Raw genomic sequence first — 17812 nt, forward strand, 5'->3', positions numbered from 1 at the left:
AACAAACATTGCCTGGGCTGCTGAGTCCGGGTCCTGATCCACAGGGATGTCACTGCAGGGATTGCTTCCTTCTGAAAAGAAAGGAGGTGGAAGGATCTCATCGTAAGACAGCTTCCTGGAACCAGCCTGTTCAATGGCCTTTAACAAATGTGTGGCATCTTTCACGTCAATACTTTGGTGTCGTGTGAAAAACCGCTTGGATAAGGCTAGCCCGTTTATTTTCAGAGAGAATTCTTCTTCCGGTGTAATATCCTGAAGTTCTTCTTGTAAAGAGGCCACTTTACCCTGGTGCAAGAGTGAAGGAGAGCTTTTTATCCAAGGATCTAAATGCAGGTGTTGCGCTTGGCCCAACTTAGGCCCACTATGAACTGCAGCAGGTCTTCTAGTAGGGGAACCTGGTTCTGAAGCCTCGTCACTGCTACCTGAAAGATCCAGATCTTTAAAGCCAAAAAGACCTTTATCCAATTCAGAGGAGTTTGACCGGGGAGAAGAAGCGGTTTTAATCTCTATTTCCGAAGGGGTGGTACACGTGGCTGGAGAATGAAATTCCTCCATATCCCCAGGGGGCATATTCAAGTACTGCTTGGTAGTGTGCCTCCCGGAGGGAGATTTAGCTGTGGTGATAATAATGACTTCTTTTCCTTTTGCCTTGCAAGCATTGAGGAGAACCTTCAAGGTATCTCTGTCCTCTGAATTGATGGCATAAACGAGGGCTGAGTAACTAGAGTGGTCTTGCAGACTCAAGTCGGCACCACTTTTGATCAGCAAAGAAACTATTTCAGGGCCAGCCTTTTCTAAGCAGGCGTGCATCAAGGCTGTTTTGCCAGTTTTGTCTTGTATGTTAGGATCAGCATTATTTTCCAACAGATACTTGACCATTTTGACTTTGCTGACGCTCTGGTGGTCGATATGCTTAGTTTTACAAGCTATCATTAAAGGGGTTTCCCCACGATCGTTACTCTCGTTGATGTAAGCGCCACCTTCCAACAAGAGCCTGGTCAGACGCAGCCGGCTTTGATAAACTGCTTTTATTAGAGAGTTCCCATCATTCGAAAGCTCTATAGCTTCATCCATCCTGAAACTCCCCAAACCAGACTGCAGAGGTGACAACGACCTAGTTCGAGAAGAACATGAAAAATATTAGTCAGATTCAAGGTGTGTGTGTGTGTGTGTGTGTGTGTGTGTGTGTGTGTGTGTTTATTGCGGGGCAATGAGGGTTAAGTGACTTGCCCAGGGTCACACAGCTAGTAAATGTCAAGTGTTTGAGGTCGGGTTTGAACTCAGGTCCTCCTGAATCTAGGGCCGGTGCTTTATCCACTGTGCCATCTAGCTGCCCCCTGAACAATTTTTGAAGGAGAAATTCTGGGGGAAATTCGGACTTGAGATAATTAATATGGGCAACTCCTAGTGGGGAAACTATCACTATGGATTCAGATCAGCCCCTTGCCTATAACTTCGAGTTGTAATAAATTACCTGACTCTTAGAGTTGTGTCTCCACTGACAAAATAGTTCAAAGGTTCATAGAATCACTATACCTGGAAGGGTCCTTCAAAGGCCATAATGTCCAAATCCACCATTTTGTCTTTTTTTTTTTTAATTTAAATAATAAACATTTTTATTTATAGTTTTGAGTTCCAAATTTTATCCCTCCTTCCCTCCCTCCCCTAGCTCTCCCTGGGGTGGTAACCTATTCAACGTGGGTTATACATGTGCAATTATGTAAAACATTACCACATTAGTCATTTTTGTGTAAGAAAACTTGAATAAAAGGAAAAAAATGAAAGTGAAACATAGCCTGCTTCATTCTGTGTTCCATCAACATCAGTTCTTTCTTTGGAGGTGGTTAGTAGCTTTATCATTGGTCCTTTGGGATTGTCTTGGATCATTGTATTGCTGAGAATAGTTAAGTCACTCACAGTTCTTCATCAAACAGTATTGCTGTCTCTGTGCACAATGTTCTCTCTTGGTTCTGTCCACTTCACTATACATCAGTTCATACATGCCTTTCCAGGCCTTTCTGAGATCATCCTGCTTGTCATTTCTCATAGCACAATAATATCCCACCTTCACCATATATCACAGTTTATTCAGCCATTCCCCAATTGATGGGCATATTCCCTTGATTTCCAATTCTTAGCCACCACACACACAAAAAGCTGCTAGAAATATTTTTGTACAAATAGGTCTTTTTCCCTTTGGGGGGATGTTTTTTGCAAACCCACCATTTTACAGAACAGGAAACTGAAGGAAAGAGAGGCTAAGTGACTTGTCCAGGGTTATATAACTAATAAATGTTTGAGGCAGGATTTGAATTGTTGCTCGAAGCCCAGTCCTTTATCTAGCATACCACCTAGACACCTTAGTAAGTATGTATCAAAAGGAGGATGTGAGCCCATGTCTTCCAGATTCTAAAGTTGATCCTCTAACCACTAAACAACAATATCACTATTAGGATAATACTATAGCCACCTGAACAGCTATTCAGATTTTCTAACCACCAGAGAGAAACATATCAAGACAACTGGAAGCCATATTACAGTAATCAAATTGACATAAAATAGCAAAAAAAAATATCAATGTTGGCAGGATGGATAAGAACACTATCATATTGCTGCTGGAACTTTGAATTAGAATAAATTTTTTGGAGCATAAACTACCAAACTGGTCATACCCTTTGACCCAGCAATTCTATAGTTGGGGCTAGGACTTAAAGATGTTACTGTAGAGGGCAACTAGGTGGTACAGGGGATAAAGTACTGGCCCTAGATTCAGGAGGATCTGAGTTCAAATTCTGCCTCAGACACTTGACACTTATTAGCTGTTCGACCCTGGGCGAGTCACTTAACCCTCATTGCCCCCCCCCCCAAAGTTGTTACTGTAAAGGAAAAAAAGATGTCTTTTCAAAAATATGAAGAGCTGCTGTATTTGTAATAGTGAGAAACCTAAAACAACAAATGTCCAACCATTGGAGAATGGATGAGTAAATAATGAAGTAATTATGATATAAGAGGCAAACCTGAATAATACAAGGAAATTTGGAAAAACATATTTGAAGTGATGTAACATAAGACTGAACAAATAAGTATAGAATATACATTGATTATAACTACATATTGTTTTTTTAAAATAAAGAAACAAAGCAATGGCTTTAAGTACAGATGGTTTCCAAAAGGGGACACAGAGCAAATGTAACTGGTTTTGTTTTTATTGGATAAATGTTGTTTTAGTTTGAGTATTACTGAACTATAAGAAATGATGAAAATGAAGAATTCAGGAAAATCTGGTAAAAACTTTTATGAACTGCAGAATGAAGTAAGCAAAACCAGGGAAATAATGTACACAATGACTGCAATATTATAAACAGAAAGAACAAATAAAGCCAAATCCTATGTAATTTATAACGACAAAACTTGGCTTCACAGAGGGAAAAAATGAATGTCTATTCTTTCATTCAAGAGGCTGTGGCAAGTGTGTGTGTGTGTGTGTGTGTGTGTGTGTGTGTGTAGGAAATTGTGGTTATGAAATATATAACCTGTTGGAAGCAGTCAGTATGTTGGTCAGTTTTGCTGAATTCTTTTCTCTTTTTAACTTTCTTTTTCTTTTTTTGTAATCTTCCTTACAAGAAAGGCCTCTGGGAGTTGGGGTGAGGGACAGAAGAAGAGCAGCATATTTACAAATGAATGTGATACCTAAAAAGGCTTCACTAAAATAAAATAAAATGTATACTACACAAAACTGAGGTGAAACGCAATGGCCAATGCTGATACCAGAAAAATGAGATTAAGACACACTTTGTTTCTTTGTTCAATCAATCATTCAATCAACTAGCATTAATATTTATTGTGTGCCAGGTACTGTGTTAACAAATGGTTAAATATAAAAAATAGAAAATTGAATTGTCAATAAAAATCACAATTTGTTTTAGTTACAAGTAGTTAATTTTGGGGAAGCTAGGTGGCACAGTGGATAAAGCACTGGCCCTGGATTTAGGAGGACTTGAGTTCAAATCCGGTCTCAGACACTTGACACTTACTAGTTGTGTGACTCTGGGCAAGTCACTTAACCTTCATTGCCCCACAAAACAAAAACAAACCCCAAGTGGTTAGTTTTGCTTAGCATTTTTTTTTTTGCGGGGCAATGGGGGTTAAATGACTTGCCCAGGGTCACACAGCTAGTAAGTGCCAAGGGTCTGAGGCCGATTTGAATGCAGGTCCTCCTGAATCCAGGGCTGGCACTTTATCCACTGCGCCACCTAGCTGCCCCTGCTTAGCTTTTTACAGGGCAATACTGATAGGGGTTGTTTTTTGGGAAAGGATCAACATGTAAAACCCCAAAGTATCAATAAAATGTAGTTTTAAAACCCCATCACTTATGGCTGGAGGCATCCTGGAAGGAGTCCCTGAGCTTGTCCTTGAGAACGGTCCAGAGTGCTAAGTGATAGCATTCGACCCAGGCTTTCTCTGATTGCTTGTCAGTGAAACAGTCACAAGAGCTGTCTCTGGGCTCATGATCAAGAAGGTGAAGGTCTGAAGCATGGGTAATTTCTGAAGGGTTATTTTGGAATTTGAAAGGCTAATGTTTCCAGTGGAAAAATAATCAGCAGACCATGAAAAATTGAATAATCCCGTGGAGTTTTCAAAGCAATGAATGCTGACTTCTCAACAAGTCAATGTTTGTCAAATAATTCACTCTTGCTGGCTTGGTTCCTACACTCTTGTAGAAAATATCTACATGTTCAAGCAGAATAAGGTTGGATTCTCATTCCTATGGCCTCCAATGAATTTAAACTTTGTCTGATGCAAATATAACTACTGTGGAAATTTTAGAAGTATGTTAGAAACCTATCAGATGCGACTCATTTTATACATTCTACCTATTCATGAAGCAATTGATCAACAAGCATTAAGCTTTTGCTATGTTCCAGGCACTGTGCTAAACCCTACTGATATAAAGAAAAGGCAAAAACAGTTCCTGCCTTCAAGGACCTTATATTCTAATCAGGGAGACAACACACACACACACATACACACATATGCATGTATATATACACATATATATGTATACTATATATTCATACATATACACACATGTTTGAGATACATATAGTAGATAGAAAGTAGCTTTAGAAGGGAAAGCACCAACAGTAGGGATATCTAAGAAAGACTTCCTATTGGAATTGGTGTTTGATCTAAGTCTTTAAGTAAGCTAGATAACCCCCACCCAATTTTTCTTTGGTTTATGTTTTGTGTGAATTCTGTATATACATGTTATTTTCTTCCAGTCTAATGTAAGCCCCTTGAGGACAAGGGCCGTTTAATTCTTATCTTTGTATTCCTAAGGCTTGGCACAGTGCCTGACACATAGCAAGTGGTCAATAAATACTTTTAGTTTACTTATTTTCATGCCCTGGTCAGACTGTATCTGGGGAAAGCCCCAGATTTCAGAAAAGACATTGACAAGGGGGCAGATGTACAAAGGAAGGCAACTAAGACTATGAAAGAATTCAGAACAATACCAAAGGAAGATCAATGGAAGGAATTGAGGATGTTCAGTTGGGAGAAAAGAACACTTGGTAGTGCTTGATAGTTGTCTTCAAGTATTTTTATAAGGATTTATATTTATATATATATATTTATTTATTTATTTTTATTTTTATTTAGAAAGATTTTTATAAGAAAAATTGTGCTTTTTTTACTTGGCCCAAGAGAGAAGAAGCAATTGCTGGAAGATGAAGAAAAGCAGATAACTTTTTTTGGGGTGGGGCAATGAGGGTTAACTGACTGGCCCAGGGTCACACGGCTAGTGTCAAGTTTCTGAGGCGGGATTTGAACTCAGATTCTCCTGAATCCAGGGCTGGTGCATTATTCACTACACCACCTAGCTGCCCCCAGCAGATAACTTTCTAACAACTAGAACCATCCAAAACTGGAATGGGCTGCCTTAGGTGGTAGTAGGTTTGTCCTCTTTGAAGGTCTCTCCAAGAAAAGTATGGATGACTACTTATTAGGGATGTTTTCAGGGGGACTCATGCTCAAGCTGGACTAGCTGGCCTCCCAAGTCCCTTTCAACACCAACATTCTAAGGCACTGAATAATACATTCATAAAAGCTTTCAATCCTTTAGTATCTTAAGTTAATGCTGTATCAATGGGTTTCTAATTAGCTAAGAGAGTAGTGCTTTCGTTTCATTTTTGTAATGATTGGGTAAGCCCAAAAGTTTTAGAAATAGTAACAGTGAAAGAGTATTTTTTTTTCTTGAGATATCAGAAAGTAGTTTGACCTGTATAGTAAGCAAGGAATGTTGAGGCCAAATTTATCTTTTTCTTTTCTTTTTTTTTGTGGGGCAGTGAGGGTTAAATGACTTGCCCAGGGTCACACAGCTAGTAAGTGTCAAATGTCTGAGGCTGGATTTGAACACAGGTCCTCCTGAATCCAGGATTGGTGCTTTATCCACTGTGCCAGCTAGCTGCCCCCCTTTTTTATTTTCTTTTTCAGACCAAAATTATCTTCTGTATTCAGCAGGTTTAAAGCAAATGATAAACTAAACAATGAAAACAAAATTTTAGTGCTAGAAGGAACCTTAAGGCCCATCTAGTTCAATCTTATTTTGTAGCAGAGAGAATTGAGGGCCTATACTTGACCATACCTATTCATTGCCTAGGCTAGGACTAGAATCCAAGTTTCCTGATTCTCAGGCCAGTGTTCATTCCAGTAGCACAATAGGATTTCATGGAATATGAAAATATTTTCTAGTACAGCAACATACACACACACAGATACACATACACATTTTGCTTTAGAAAAGCATTAAATGAGCCAGAAAAATAAATCAATTTACTACCAAATTAGCCTGAGAATGTGATAATATAACAAAATTAATTCACAACTTTAATAGAAAGCAATACATATGTTATTTATTTTCACAATATTTTCCAAAGTGCTTATTCCTATTGTTTCTAGATCATAAACTACTTGAAGGCAGTAATTGGTATCATCTATTTCTTCTGCATCCTTCACAACACCAACACTACCCTATCTATGCACAAAACAAGCATTCAGTAAAATACCCACTTATTTAATTCTCAATGAAATAACCTAATCTGTTCTGTGTGTGTGTGTGTGTGTGTGCACATGTGCACAATGTTCTGAAGAGCCATTCTCAGTTGCCACAAAGTGATATACAAAATGGCCTCTACTAGGATGTTTGTTGAACTGTGTTGATTAAATTATGGCAGATGTAGGCTCTGAATGCACTGCATCTGAAAAGTGCTGTGTAGCTGAAACTATAGGAAGACAAAGCAAGACTACCATCTTGTGAGCAGGAGAGTTTTCTATATAAATCAATTTACTATCAAGGTAAATGAATTATGTGATCTTACCTACAGATGCCTGGAAAGTCCTCCCTCCCTTGTCTTCTTTGCCTGATTGTAATAAAAAATAGCAAAAATGGTAACAACTGGAATTAGTCTTTTAAATTTGTGAATTATTATACATATATCGACTCATTTGGGTCTCTCAATAATCTTGTGAATTAAGTATTTATTGAACCTGTCCTTTAAAACCCAACTCAAAAGCTACTTCATCCATAAGACCTTTCCTTGTCCTCAGCAGTTAGTAACTTTCTGATAGTACTTTTTCAGTAGAATACAAGTTCCATAGTGAGAGATGGGACATGTATTTTGGTAATAATTATAATAGCTAATATTTATGTGGTATTTTACATATATTACTTCATTTGATATTCACAACAACCATGTGAAGTGCATCCCCTTTGTACACATGAGAAAAATCAAGGCTGGGGGTGGGGTGGGGTGGGGTTAAATGATTTGCCTGGGATTCTTTAAAGCCCAACTCAAGAAACACCTCCTCTCTGAAGTCTTCCCTTGTTAGTAACTTCTCAGCAGTACATTTCCAGTAGAATACAAGTTAGAAAGTCTCTGAGGCAGAATTCAAACCCAGGTCTTCCTAAGCCCAAGTCTAGCATAGTATCCATTATGCCACCTAGGAGGTCAAAACTTTTATTTATTCTATAGCTCAACAACTACAAGGGAGGAAACAGTGAGTGCTGCTTTACCTTGCAGTGTAAGGATTGAGATGAGCTGCGGTTTTTATGACTGCTAATGCTAAATTGTTACATTTTCTAGAGAATGGGGAAACATGAATGTTTAACATTGGCTCTTGAGAGGGGCAGCTAGGTGGCATGGTGGACAAAGCTGTGGCCTTGGATTCAGGAGGATCTGAGTTAAAATCCAGCCTCAGACACTTGACACTTACTAGCTGTGTGACCCTGGGCAAGTCACTTAACCCTCATTGCTCCGCAAAAAAACAACAAGCAATAGGCTCTTTGGGGGTGAGAGGCGCTATATGCTTGACACACTGTTATGTTTAATATGCATTATTCACATTTTGCCAATGACCTTCTTAAGACCAGACAATCAACAAAACAAGAGCTCAAGTCTTGACTTGTAGCATTTGCTTATTTCTGAGGTATAAATGCTCAAACTGAAAATTTAACATTTACCTCTCATGAGGAGGTAAGAGCTCCCTCCAACGTACCCCCTGCTACATCCCTCCCATTGCCTTAATGAGGACACTATTACAAATATATCTACAAACATATACACATATACATATATACATATGCACATATACATCTGCATGTACATATATACACATACATCCATTTAAAGGGAGGTGAAGTGTCAGCAAATAAAAGCTTTAGGGAATGTAGCATTATAGAATAACAGGTACCAAAAAGAAAAAAAAAGGAAAATGATCATGTCTCCATCAAATTATCAACTCTCCATTGTTTTCTAATTTCAGTTCTGTGAAGCTTTTTTTGTTTGTTTGTTTTTGGTTTTTGTTGTTTTGCAGGGCAATGAGGGTTAAGTGACTTGCCCAGGGTCACACAGCTAGCAAGTATCAAGTGTCTGAGTCCGGATTTGAACTCAGGTCCTCCTGAATCCAAGGCCAGTGCTCTATCCACTGCACCATCTAGCTGCCCTCTGTGAAGCTTTTAAAATCCACGGAAGGGCAGCTAATCTCAATCCTTACATTGCAAGATATTATTCATCCTCCCAGTTGATCTAAACACCTAGGCAGTCAGTACTCATGTCAAAACACAACTGCCTATCTTCAACCACAGACCCTGGCCCAAAAGGCCCTTGGAAAGGTGCAATAGGTTGGGAATATACCATCTCAATGTTTTCCCCAGTGGCTTCAGAATAGGCTGTGTGTGCTCTTTGTCACTGTAGCAGAGATTCTTTGGCAGGATGAAGTGGTAGTACCATTAAAATTTAATGAGCCAGGGCGGCTACATGGCATAGTGGATAGAGCACCGGCCCTGGATTCAGTAGGACCTGAGTTCAAATCCGTCCTCAGACACTTGACACTTACGAGCTGTGTGACCCTGGGCAAGTCACTTAACCCCAATTGCCTCACACACACAAAAAAATTAATGAGCCACAAACACCTTGTAATGTACTAAAAGGAATAAACATTTTAAAAGAAGTCTTGCTATAATTTCAGTAATAAGAGGTGACTGATCACACCTGGGTATAGCCAAAGTGCAAAAGGAACCAGACAGGTAATTGTGGGAAGGAGATGGAATAAGGAAGGAAACTACCTGGCTCTTCCCAATTCCCCCCCAAATAACTTAAAAGTATATTTTAGAGAGGTAGAAAAAGTTAAGTTGGAGTAAAGTTAAAGACAAGTTGGGATGAGTTTAGGAAAGATCTGACTTCTCAGGGTGGTGGTCTGGCCTTATTGAAGTACAGTCAATAAACAGTAAACCTTGGGTCAGCTGTATTGGTGGCAGCCTCAGGTTCTGAAGCTCAGGTTCTATGTGGGGGCTGGATGACTGATCAGAGGAAGCTTGTAGGGGCCCTCTGCTGGTGCTAGATGTGAGGCCCAAGCATGCTGACCACACAGCATCCCAGGGTGTGCTGTGGGTGAGAAGGGGCAAGTACAAGCTGGTGAGTGTGGTGCAGAGGGGTGGGGCCTTGTTGGCTGTGGACACTCACAGGAGAGCAGAGTCCCTTGTTTCAGTTCTGGGGACAGGGACTAGCTGATGCTTGCAGCCACCTGAGGGACTGCAGGGAATGGGAGCATTTGTGGTGGCAGTGGTACTGGGAGAGGAGTACCTGAAGTCACTTATAGACAAGGTCATGAGCCAAAGGAGCAGTAATCACATCTGACCTTGAATTATAGAACATTGGAAGAACCTAGAGGTCAAAGGGCTGCAGATAGGACTCTGAAAACAACAGCAAAAAAACCAAAACCAAAACAAACCTGAAGCCTGAGACATTATCTCCCTAACCCCAGGATCAGAGCTCAATTCTAACATAAAATTAACAGACAAGAAAAAGATCATTAAAGATGAGTGAAAAACAGAGAAAGAATATGGCTGTGGATAGTTACTATGGTGATAGAGAAGATCAGGGTCCAAACCCAGAAGAAGACAAAACATCTTCCTATAAAACTTCAAAGAAAATGTAAAATGACCACAAGACCAAAAAGAGTTCTTGGAAGAACTTAAGAAGGACTTTAAAAATAAAATAAAAGAGGTGAAGAAAAATTGAGAAAAAATTAGTAATACAAAAAAATTATGAAAAGAAAATCAACCAATTGAGGGGAAAAAAATCCAAAAACTTAACAAAGAAAATTACTCCTTGAAACTTGGAGCAAGGGGAAGCTAATGACTTCATAAAACATCAAGAAATTTTTTATTTTTTAAAAATTTTTTTAGTGAGGCAATTGGGGTTAAGTGACTTGCTCAGGGTCACACAGCTAGTGTTAAGTGTCTGAGGCTGGATTTGAACTCAGGTACTACTGAATCCAGGGCCAGTGCTCTATCCACTGCACCATCTAACTGCCCCAAGAAATTTTTTAAAAATCAAAAGGATGGAACAAATGGAAGAGAATATGAAACATCTCATTAGAAAAACAAGTGACATGGAAAATAGATTGAGTAGAAATAATACAAGAATTGTTGGACTACCAGAAAGTTATGATAAAAAAGAGTCTACATGCTATACTTCATGAAATTATTTTAAAAAATTGTCCTAAAGTTCTAGAAGTAGAAGGTAAAATAGAAATTGAAAAAAAAATCGAGTGATCACTGCCTAAAAGAGATCCTAAAATGAAAACTCACAGGAACATTATAGGTAAGTTTCAAAGCTCCCAGGTCAAGGAGAAAATATTATAAGCAATTAGGGAGAAACAATTACTTTCAGGATAACACAAGATTTGGCAGCTTCTACATTAAAAGACTAAAGGATGTAGAATAAAGTATTTCAAAGAGCAAAAGAACTGAGTTTGCAACCAACAGAAACCTACCCAGCAAAATTGAGTGTAATCCTGCAAGAAAAAAATAGATATTTGATGAACTAAAGAACTTTCAGGTATTCTTGAGGAAAAGACCAGAACTGAATGGAAAAATGACTTACAAGAATCAAGAGAAACATAAGAAGGTAAACATGAAAGATTATTTATAAGGACTTTAATAAAATTAAACTCTTTATTTCTTATATGGGAAAAAGATATTTTTAACTCTTAAGAATGTTATCATTGGGGCAGCTAGGTGGCGCAGTGGATAGAGCACTGGCCCTGGAGTCAGGAGTACCTGAATTCAAATCCGGCCTCAGACACTTAACATTTCTAGCTGTGTGACCCTGGGCAAGTCACTTAACCCCAATTGCCTCACTAAAAAAAAAAAAAAGAATGTTATTACTAGAGTAGTTAGAAAGAGTATATATAAATAGAAGGCTTGAGGTTGAGTTGAATATAATGAGATGATTCTACAAAATTAAATTGTATAGGTAGAGGTAAGATGGAGCAAACTATCTCAAATAAAAGAGTGGTGGAAGGTGGGTAGTGTGGGAATCTTATTCTTATCAGAACTTGATTAAATATTTTATTCCACATCCTTTAGTCTTTTAATGTAGAAACTGCCTGAAAGAGATCCTAAAATGAAAACTCACAGGAACATTACAAGCAAGTTTCAAAGCTCCCAGGTCAAGGAGAAAATATTCATTTGGCTAATATGATAAAAAAAGAAAAATGTTGGATATTGGAGGAGATATGGGAAAACTGGGACACTAATGCATTGTTGGTGGAGTTGTGAACTGATTAGAAAAAGAAAGAAAAGAAAACCAAATCACTAGTATTAAAAATGAAAAGGGCAAATTACACCACTAATGAAGATGAAATTAAAGCAATTTTGGGAAGTATTTTCTCCAAAAAAATTTAACAATTTAAGTGAAATGAAGAATGTTTTCAGAAATTGTCCAGATTAACAGAAGAAGAAATAGAATATCTAAATAAATCTATTTTAGAAAAAGGAAATTTAACAGGCCATAAATGAGCTTCCTTTTTTTTTTTTTAGTGAGGCAATTGGGGTTAAGTGACTTGCCCAGGGTCATACAGCTAGTAAGTGTTAAGTGTCTGAAGCCGCATTTGAACTCAGGTACTCCTGACTCCAGGGCCAGTGCTCTATCCACTTCGCCACCTAGCTGCCCCATAAATGAGTTTCCTAAGGAAAAATAAGCATTTACAGATCAACTCATTTCAATATTAAATAAATTATTTGGAATAATTGGCAAAGGAGTCCTATCACACTCCTTTTATGATAACTAATATGATGCTAATACCTAAACCAGGAAGGGGTGTAACAATTGGAGTGACACCACCTGCTGGAGAGTTACCATAGGAAAGCTCCACTATGAGGAGAAGGTGTCTGAGGGCAAGCCATGTGGTTTGCAAGGTCACTTCCTTGGCATCAGCAAGTGACGTTTACTCATGGGTACTGTCAATCAAAGCTACCAGCCAATTAGCTTATAGCTATGTGTGCATGTGGATGGGATGTTCCTGGTTCCACAGGAAGCCTGTGGAATGAAGAAGGGGTGAGGCTGGCTCTCTCAGTCTTTTTCGTCAGGATTCTCGTGGAGAGTGAAGCAAAAAAGCAGGCTCTCTGAGATAGATGTAGACAACTAGGCCTCTTTCTCTCTCTTCACCAAATTCTTATTCTCCTTAATAAATGCTTAAAAGTCTAAACTCTTGCTAAAGCTTATAATTTATTGGCGACCACTCATTAGATATTTTAGACACTATAGCTAGAATTTTAGCCCCTTACAAGGGCAAAAACAGAAAAAGAAAATAGACCAATTTCACTAATGAATATTGATGCAAAAATCCTAAATAAGACACTAGCCAGGAGACTACAAAAATATATCACAAAGATTATACATTATGACTAAGTGGGATTTATACCAAGAATGCAGTACTGGTTCAATATAAGGAAAACTATTACCATAATTAATTACATCAATAAAAAAGTAACAAAAATCATGTGATTATATCAATAGATGCAGAAAAAAACTTGACAAAATACAGCATTCATTCCTATTAAAAACTGTTAAAAGCATAGGTATTAATGGATTTTTCCCTTAAAATGACAAGAATATCTACCTAAAACCACCAGCAGCAAGCAGTATCTGTAATGGGGATAAGTTAGAAGCCTTCCCAATAAGATCAAAAGTGAAACAAGAATGTCCATCATCGCCAATATTATTCAATATTGTACTAAAATGCTAGCAATATAAATGAGAAGAAAAGAAATAGAAGGGATCAGAATGGGTGAGAAGATAATAAAAACTATCTCTTTTTACAGATGGGTATGATGATATACTTGAAAAATCTTAGAGATTACACTAAAAAGCTAGTGTGAAACAATAATTTTAGCAAATAGCAGGATATGAAACAAACCCACACAAATCATTAGCATTTCTATATATCACCAACAAAACCCTGCAAGAAGAGAATAGTAAGAGATAATTAATTTAAATTAGACTAATATAAGATACCTGGGAACATACCTGCCAAGACAAACCAAGGAACTATATGAATATAATTATAAACACTTTTTATACAAATAAAGTCAGGACAAATAAATGGAGAAATATTAATTATTTATGGGTAGACCAAGGCAATATAATAAAAATGGCAATTCTACCTAAATTAATCTACTTATTTAGTGACATCTCAATTAAATAAAAAAAAATTTATTGAGCTGGAAAAAAAAACAACAAAATTCATTTGGGAGAACGAAAGGTCAAGAATATTAAAGGAATTAATGAAAAAAATGTAAAGGAAGGAGGCTTAGCTGTGTCAGATCTTAAACTGTATTATAAGGTGGTAATTATCAAAACTATCTGATACTGGCTAAGGAACAGAATGGTAGATCAGTTGAATAGAGTAAATAGACAATACACAGTAGTAAATTATTATAGCAATCTTGTGTTTGGTAAATATATAGATTTAAGCTTTGGGGATAAGAATTCATTGTTTGGTTAAAATTGTTGGGAAAACTGGAAAGCGGTCTGGCAGAAACTAGATATAAACTAATATCTTACACCATTTACCAAGATAAGGTCAAAAGGGATACATGACCTAGACATAAAGGAAGATATAATAAATTAGAAGAACATGAAACATATTGCCTATTATACTTATGGATAGGAGTAGAATTTATGAATAAATAAGAGAAAGCATTGTGAAATATAAGATGAATAATTTTGCTTACATTCAACGAACATTTTTGTACAAATAAAACCAATGTAGCCAAGGCAGAAAATTAAGGGGAAAAAAATTTTATGGGCAATTTCTCAAATAAAGGATGCACATCTCAAATATATAGAGAACTTTGTCAAATTTATAAGAACATGAGTTATTCACCAATTGACAAATGGTCAAAGCATATGAACAGACAGTTTTTGGAGGAAGAAATCCAGGCTATATATAGTTATATAAAAATGCTCTAAATCATTATTGATTATAGAAATGCAAATTAAAACAATCCTGAGATACTTACTATCTCATACCTATTAGATTGGCTAAAATGATAGGAGGGGGAAAATGACAACTGTTGGATGGATATAGAAAAATTGAGATATTTAATATACTGTTGGTGGAAACTGTGAACTGCTCCAACCATTTTGGAGAGCAATCTGGAATGATACTTAACATGTTATAAAACTGTGTATACCCAATGCCATGAAATAATGAGATTTAGCAGATACTCAAAGACCCACCTGGAGATTAATCTAGACTGATTGAATCAAGTGAGAGTGATTAACTGCTGATTAGCCTACTTCAAGTTAACTGGATTGTAATCACACCTTGAGAACACTTTCAGAACCAATGGATTTGGATGATGCCAACCAATCAGCTTGACGCAGTGTGTAAGGACCTCCTCTGTTCCAGACCTATAAAAAGGCTTCCACAGTTTGCTGGAGAGAGTTCCTGATTAAGCAGGTTCCTGGAGGAGGACTTGAGGAAGAACCCAACCAGGCTGGAACTCTAGACTAGGTAGGACTTCTTTTTCTTAACTTTCTGAACTCCTTGTAAATATCTGTATGCTTTAATAAATGTTTAATGCCCAAAGACTGGTACTGAAGCTTTTTAATTTAAGGCGATCACACAATATAGATTTTAAACATCACACCAGCAATACCATTATTAGATCTGTTTCTCAAGGTGACCAGGGAAAAAAGGAAAAGAACCTATATGTTCTGAAATATTTTTTAGCAAGTCTCTTTGTGGTGGCAAGAAACTGAAAATTGAGGGGATGGCCATCAGTTGGGGAAAGGCTAAATGAATTGTGATGAAATACTACTGTCCTGTAAAGAAATGATGGGCAGGTTGATTTTTTGTTTGGTTGGTGGTTTTTTGTAGGGCAATGAGGGTTAAGTGACTTGCCCAGGGTCACACAGCTAGTAAGTGTGTCAAGTGTCCTGATGCCAAATTTGAACTCATGTCCTCCTGAATCCAGGGCACTGGCTTTATCCACTGCGCCACCTAGCTGCTCCCGGCAGGTTGATTTTAAGAAAACATTCAAAGACTTTCATGAAATAATGAAGAGTGAAATGTGCAGAACCAAGAGAATGTTGTATACAGTAATAGCAATATATTGTTTGAAGAGTAAATATGAATGACTAAGCTATTCTAAGTTATATCAATAGTCAAATCAACTTCAAAGCATCTATGGAGAAAGATGCTCTCCACCTACAGAGAAAGAACTGATATATATATATATAACTATGTATTGTATTGCTTCACAAATATATCCGTGTCAAATGTTGGCTTTCTCTAGTTGTGGGGTTGAGAGGGAGGGAAACAGCTTGGAACTCAAATGTAACTAAAAACATAAAATAAAAAAAGGGGGAAATAGGGTAATAGTATTGGTATCACCTACTTTGTGGAATTGTGGAAAAAATGAAATCATATATATCATTTCCTTGCATATAGTAGGCACTTAATAAATGTCTATTGAATATATGTTAATTATTATCAGATTTAAAAAAATTAACCTTTAAAAAAAGTTAATCTTGGCCACACATGCAAATATAGGGGACAGGGTCTCAATCTTTTTCAGTCTTTCATAATCCCTTTCCTGACTGATTTCTATTTCCAAGTTTCATTCTCAGAGACATTCCTGTCCAAGGCATATACTCCATTTTTTATCTCACAGGCTGATTTTCCTGGAATTTATTCCTGCATAATCCATCTTTTATCTCCCATAAGTAGGAATCCAAAATCTAGGGGTTATACAATTCATCCATTCAACAGGGACTTACTGTTTTCTATCATCACATAAATGCTATTCACCTTGTTTCCCCCTACTGATTCCTAGATTTCCTCACATAAGTGTACTTCACTAGATGAAACAACCCACAAGAGCATATCTTTTTTTTTTTTTCCGGGGCAATGAGGGTTAAGTGACTTGTCCAGGGTCACACAGATAGTAAATGTCAAGTATCTGAGTTCAGATTTGAACTCAGGTCCTCCTGAATACAGGGCTGATGCTTTATACACTGTGCCACCTAGCTGCCCCTAGCATATCTTCTTACAATACAAAGTTATTTCACACCTTCTTCTTTCTATTGTATCCTTTCTAGATACAAAATATGCTTCCAGAGCCATATTCCAGAGACAAAAGTTCCATACATCAGGTTCCAGTGATACTTAAATGCTCAAATTTGCCAACTTGCATTGGATTGCTAGTTTGCCATGTCTACTACCCCTACTTTGTTCACTGATATATGGACAACTGAGGACTTGGGTTTTATTGTTGTCTTTTTTCTATATGTTGTCTCCTATGAATTACTGGTCTTTGGGGCAATTGTGTTTCCTGTCTTATACTGGTTATTCTCTTTGGTGTCAGGCTGGGCCCTTTCCTCTCCCTTTTCATTTCATTTTTTAATTTTTTACTTAAAAAATTATTTGTTTATTTATTTATTGGGTCAGGCAATTGGAGTTAAGTGACTTGCCCTGGGTCACACAGCTAGTAAGTGTCAAGTGTCTGAGGCTGGACTTGAACTCAGGTCCTCCTGAATGCAGGGCCAGTGCTTTATCCACTGCACCACCTAGCTGCCCCGCCAATCTCCTCTTGATAGGAAGTATCTCATACTCATTAGATCATTCCACATTTCTGGTTGCCCTCTCACTTTCTCTGAGCCATATTCTCCTACCCTTCAACCTCTTGTCACTGGTTGGGATTTCCCTCTTCACATCCTCTTTCTTCTTTGGAGCATTTCATCCAACATGTTTCTCCAAGGAACAATACACCTGCTCACTTGGAAAGATTGCTTCTCCAGCCCTTTCTCTGATTCCTCTAGAGAGGACACTGATTTGTATTTTGGGCAAACATTGCTACTAACAAAAATACAAGCATGTCATACTCCTTTCGAGTCACTGTGAAATCTTCCCTTGCCTTCTATGCCTGCTCAAATCAAGGTCCTCAGCCTTTGTCTTC

At 37.7% G+C, this 17812-nt stretch overlaps 1 protein-coding gene across 1 annotated transcript in view; it reads right to left on the reverse strand.

The window, feature by feature from the left end:
* The window catches only part of ANKRD34B (ankyrin repeat domain 34B), a 44615-nt gene that overhangs the window by 2837 nt on the left and 23966 nt on the right, over nucleotides 1-17812 (reverse strand). The window contains 2 exon segments of the mRNA XM_043979770.1: nucleotides 3-1114; nucleotides 7380-7421. Coding sequence (XP_043835705.1) covers nucleotides 3-1074 — 1072 coding nt within the window. The 5' untranslated portion in view covers nucleotides 1075-1114; nucleotides 7380-7421.

This window comes from Dromiciops gliroides, chromosome 1, assembly GCF_019393635.1.
Source record: "Dromiciops gliroides isolate mDroGli1 chromosome 1, mDroGli1.pri, whole genome shotgun sequence".
Taxonomy (NCBI): Eukaryota; Metazoa; Chordata; class Mammalia; order Microbiotheria; family Microbiotheriidae; genus Dromiciops; species Dromiciops gliroides.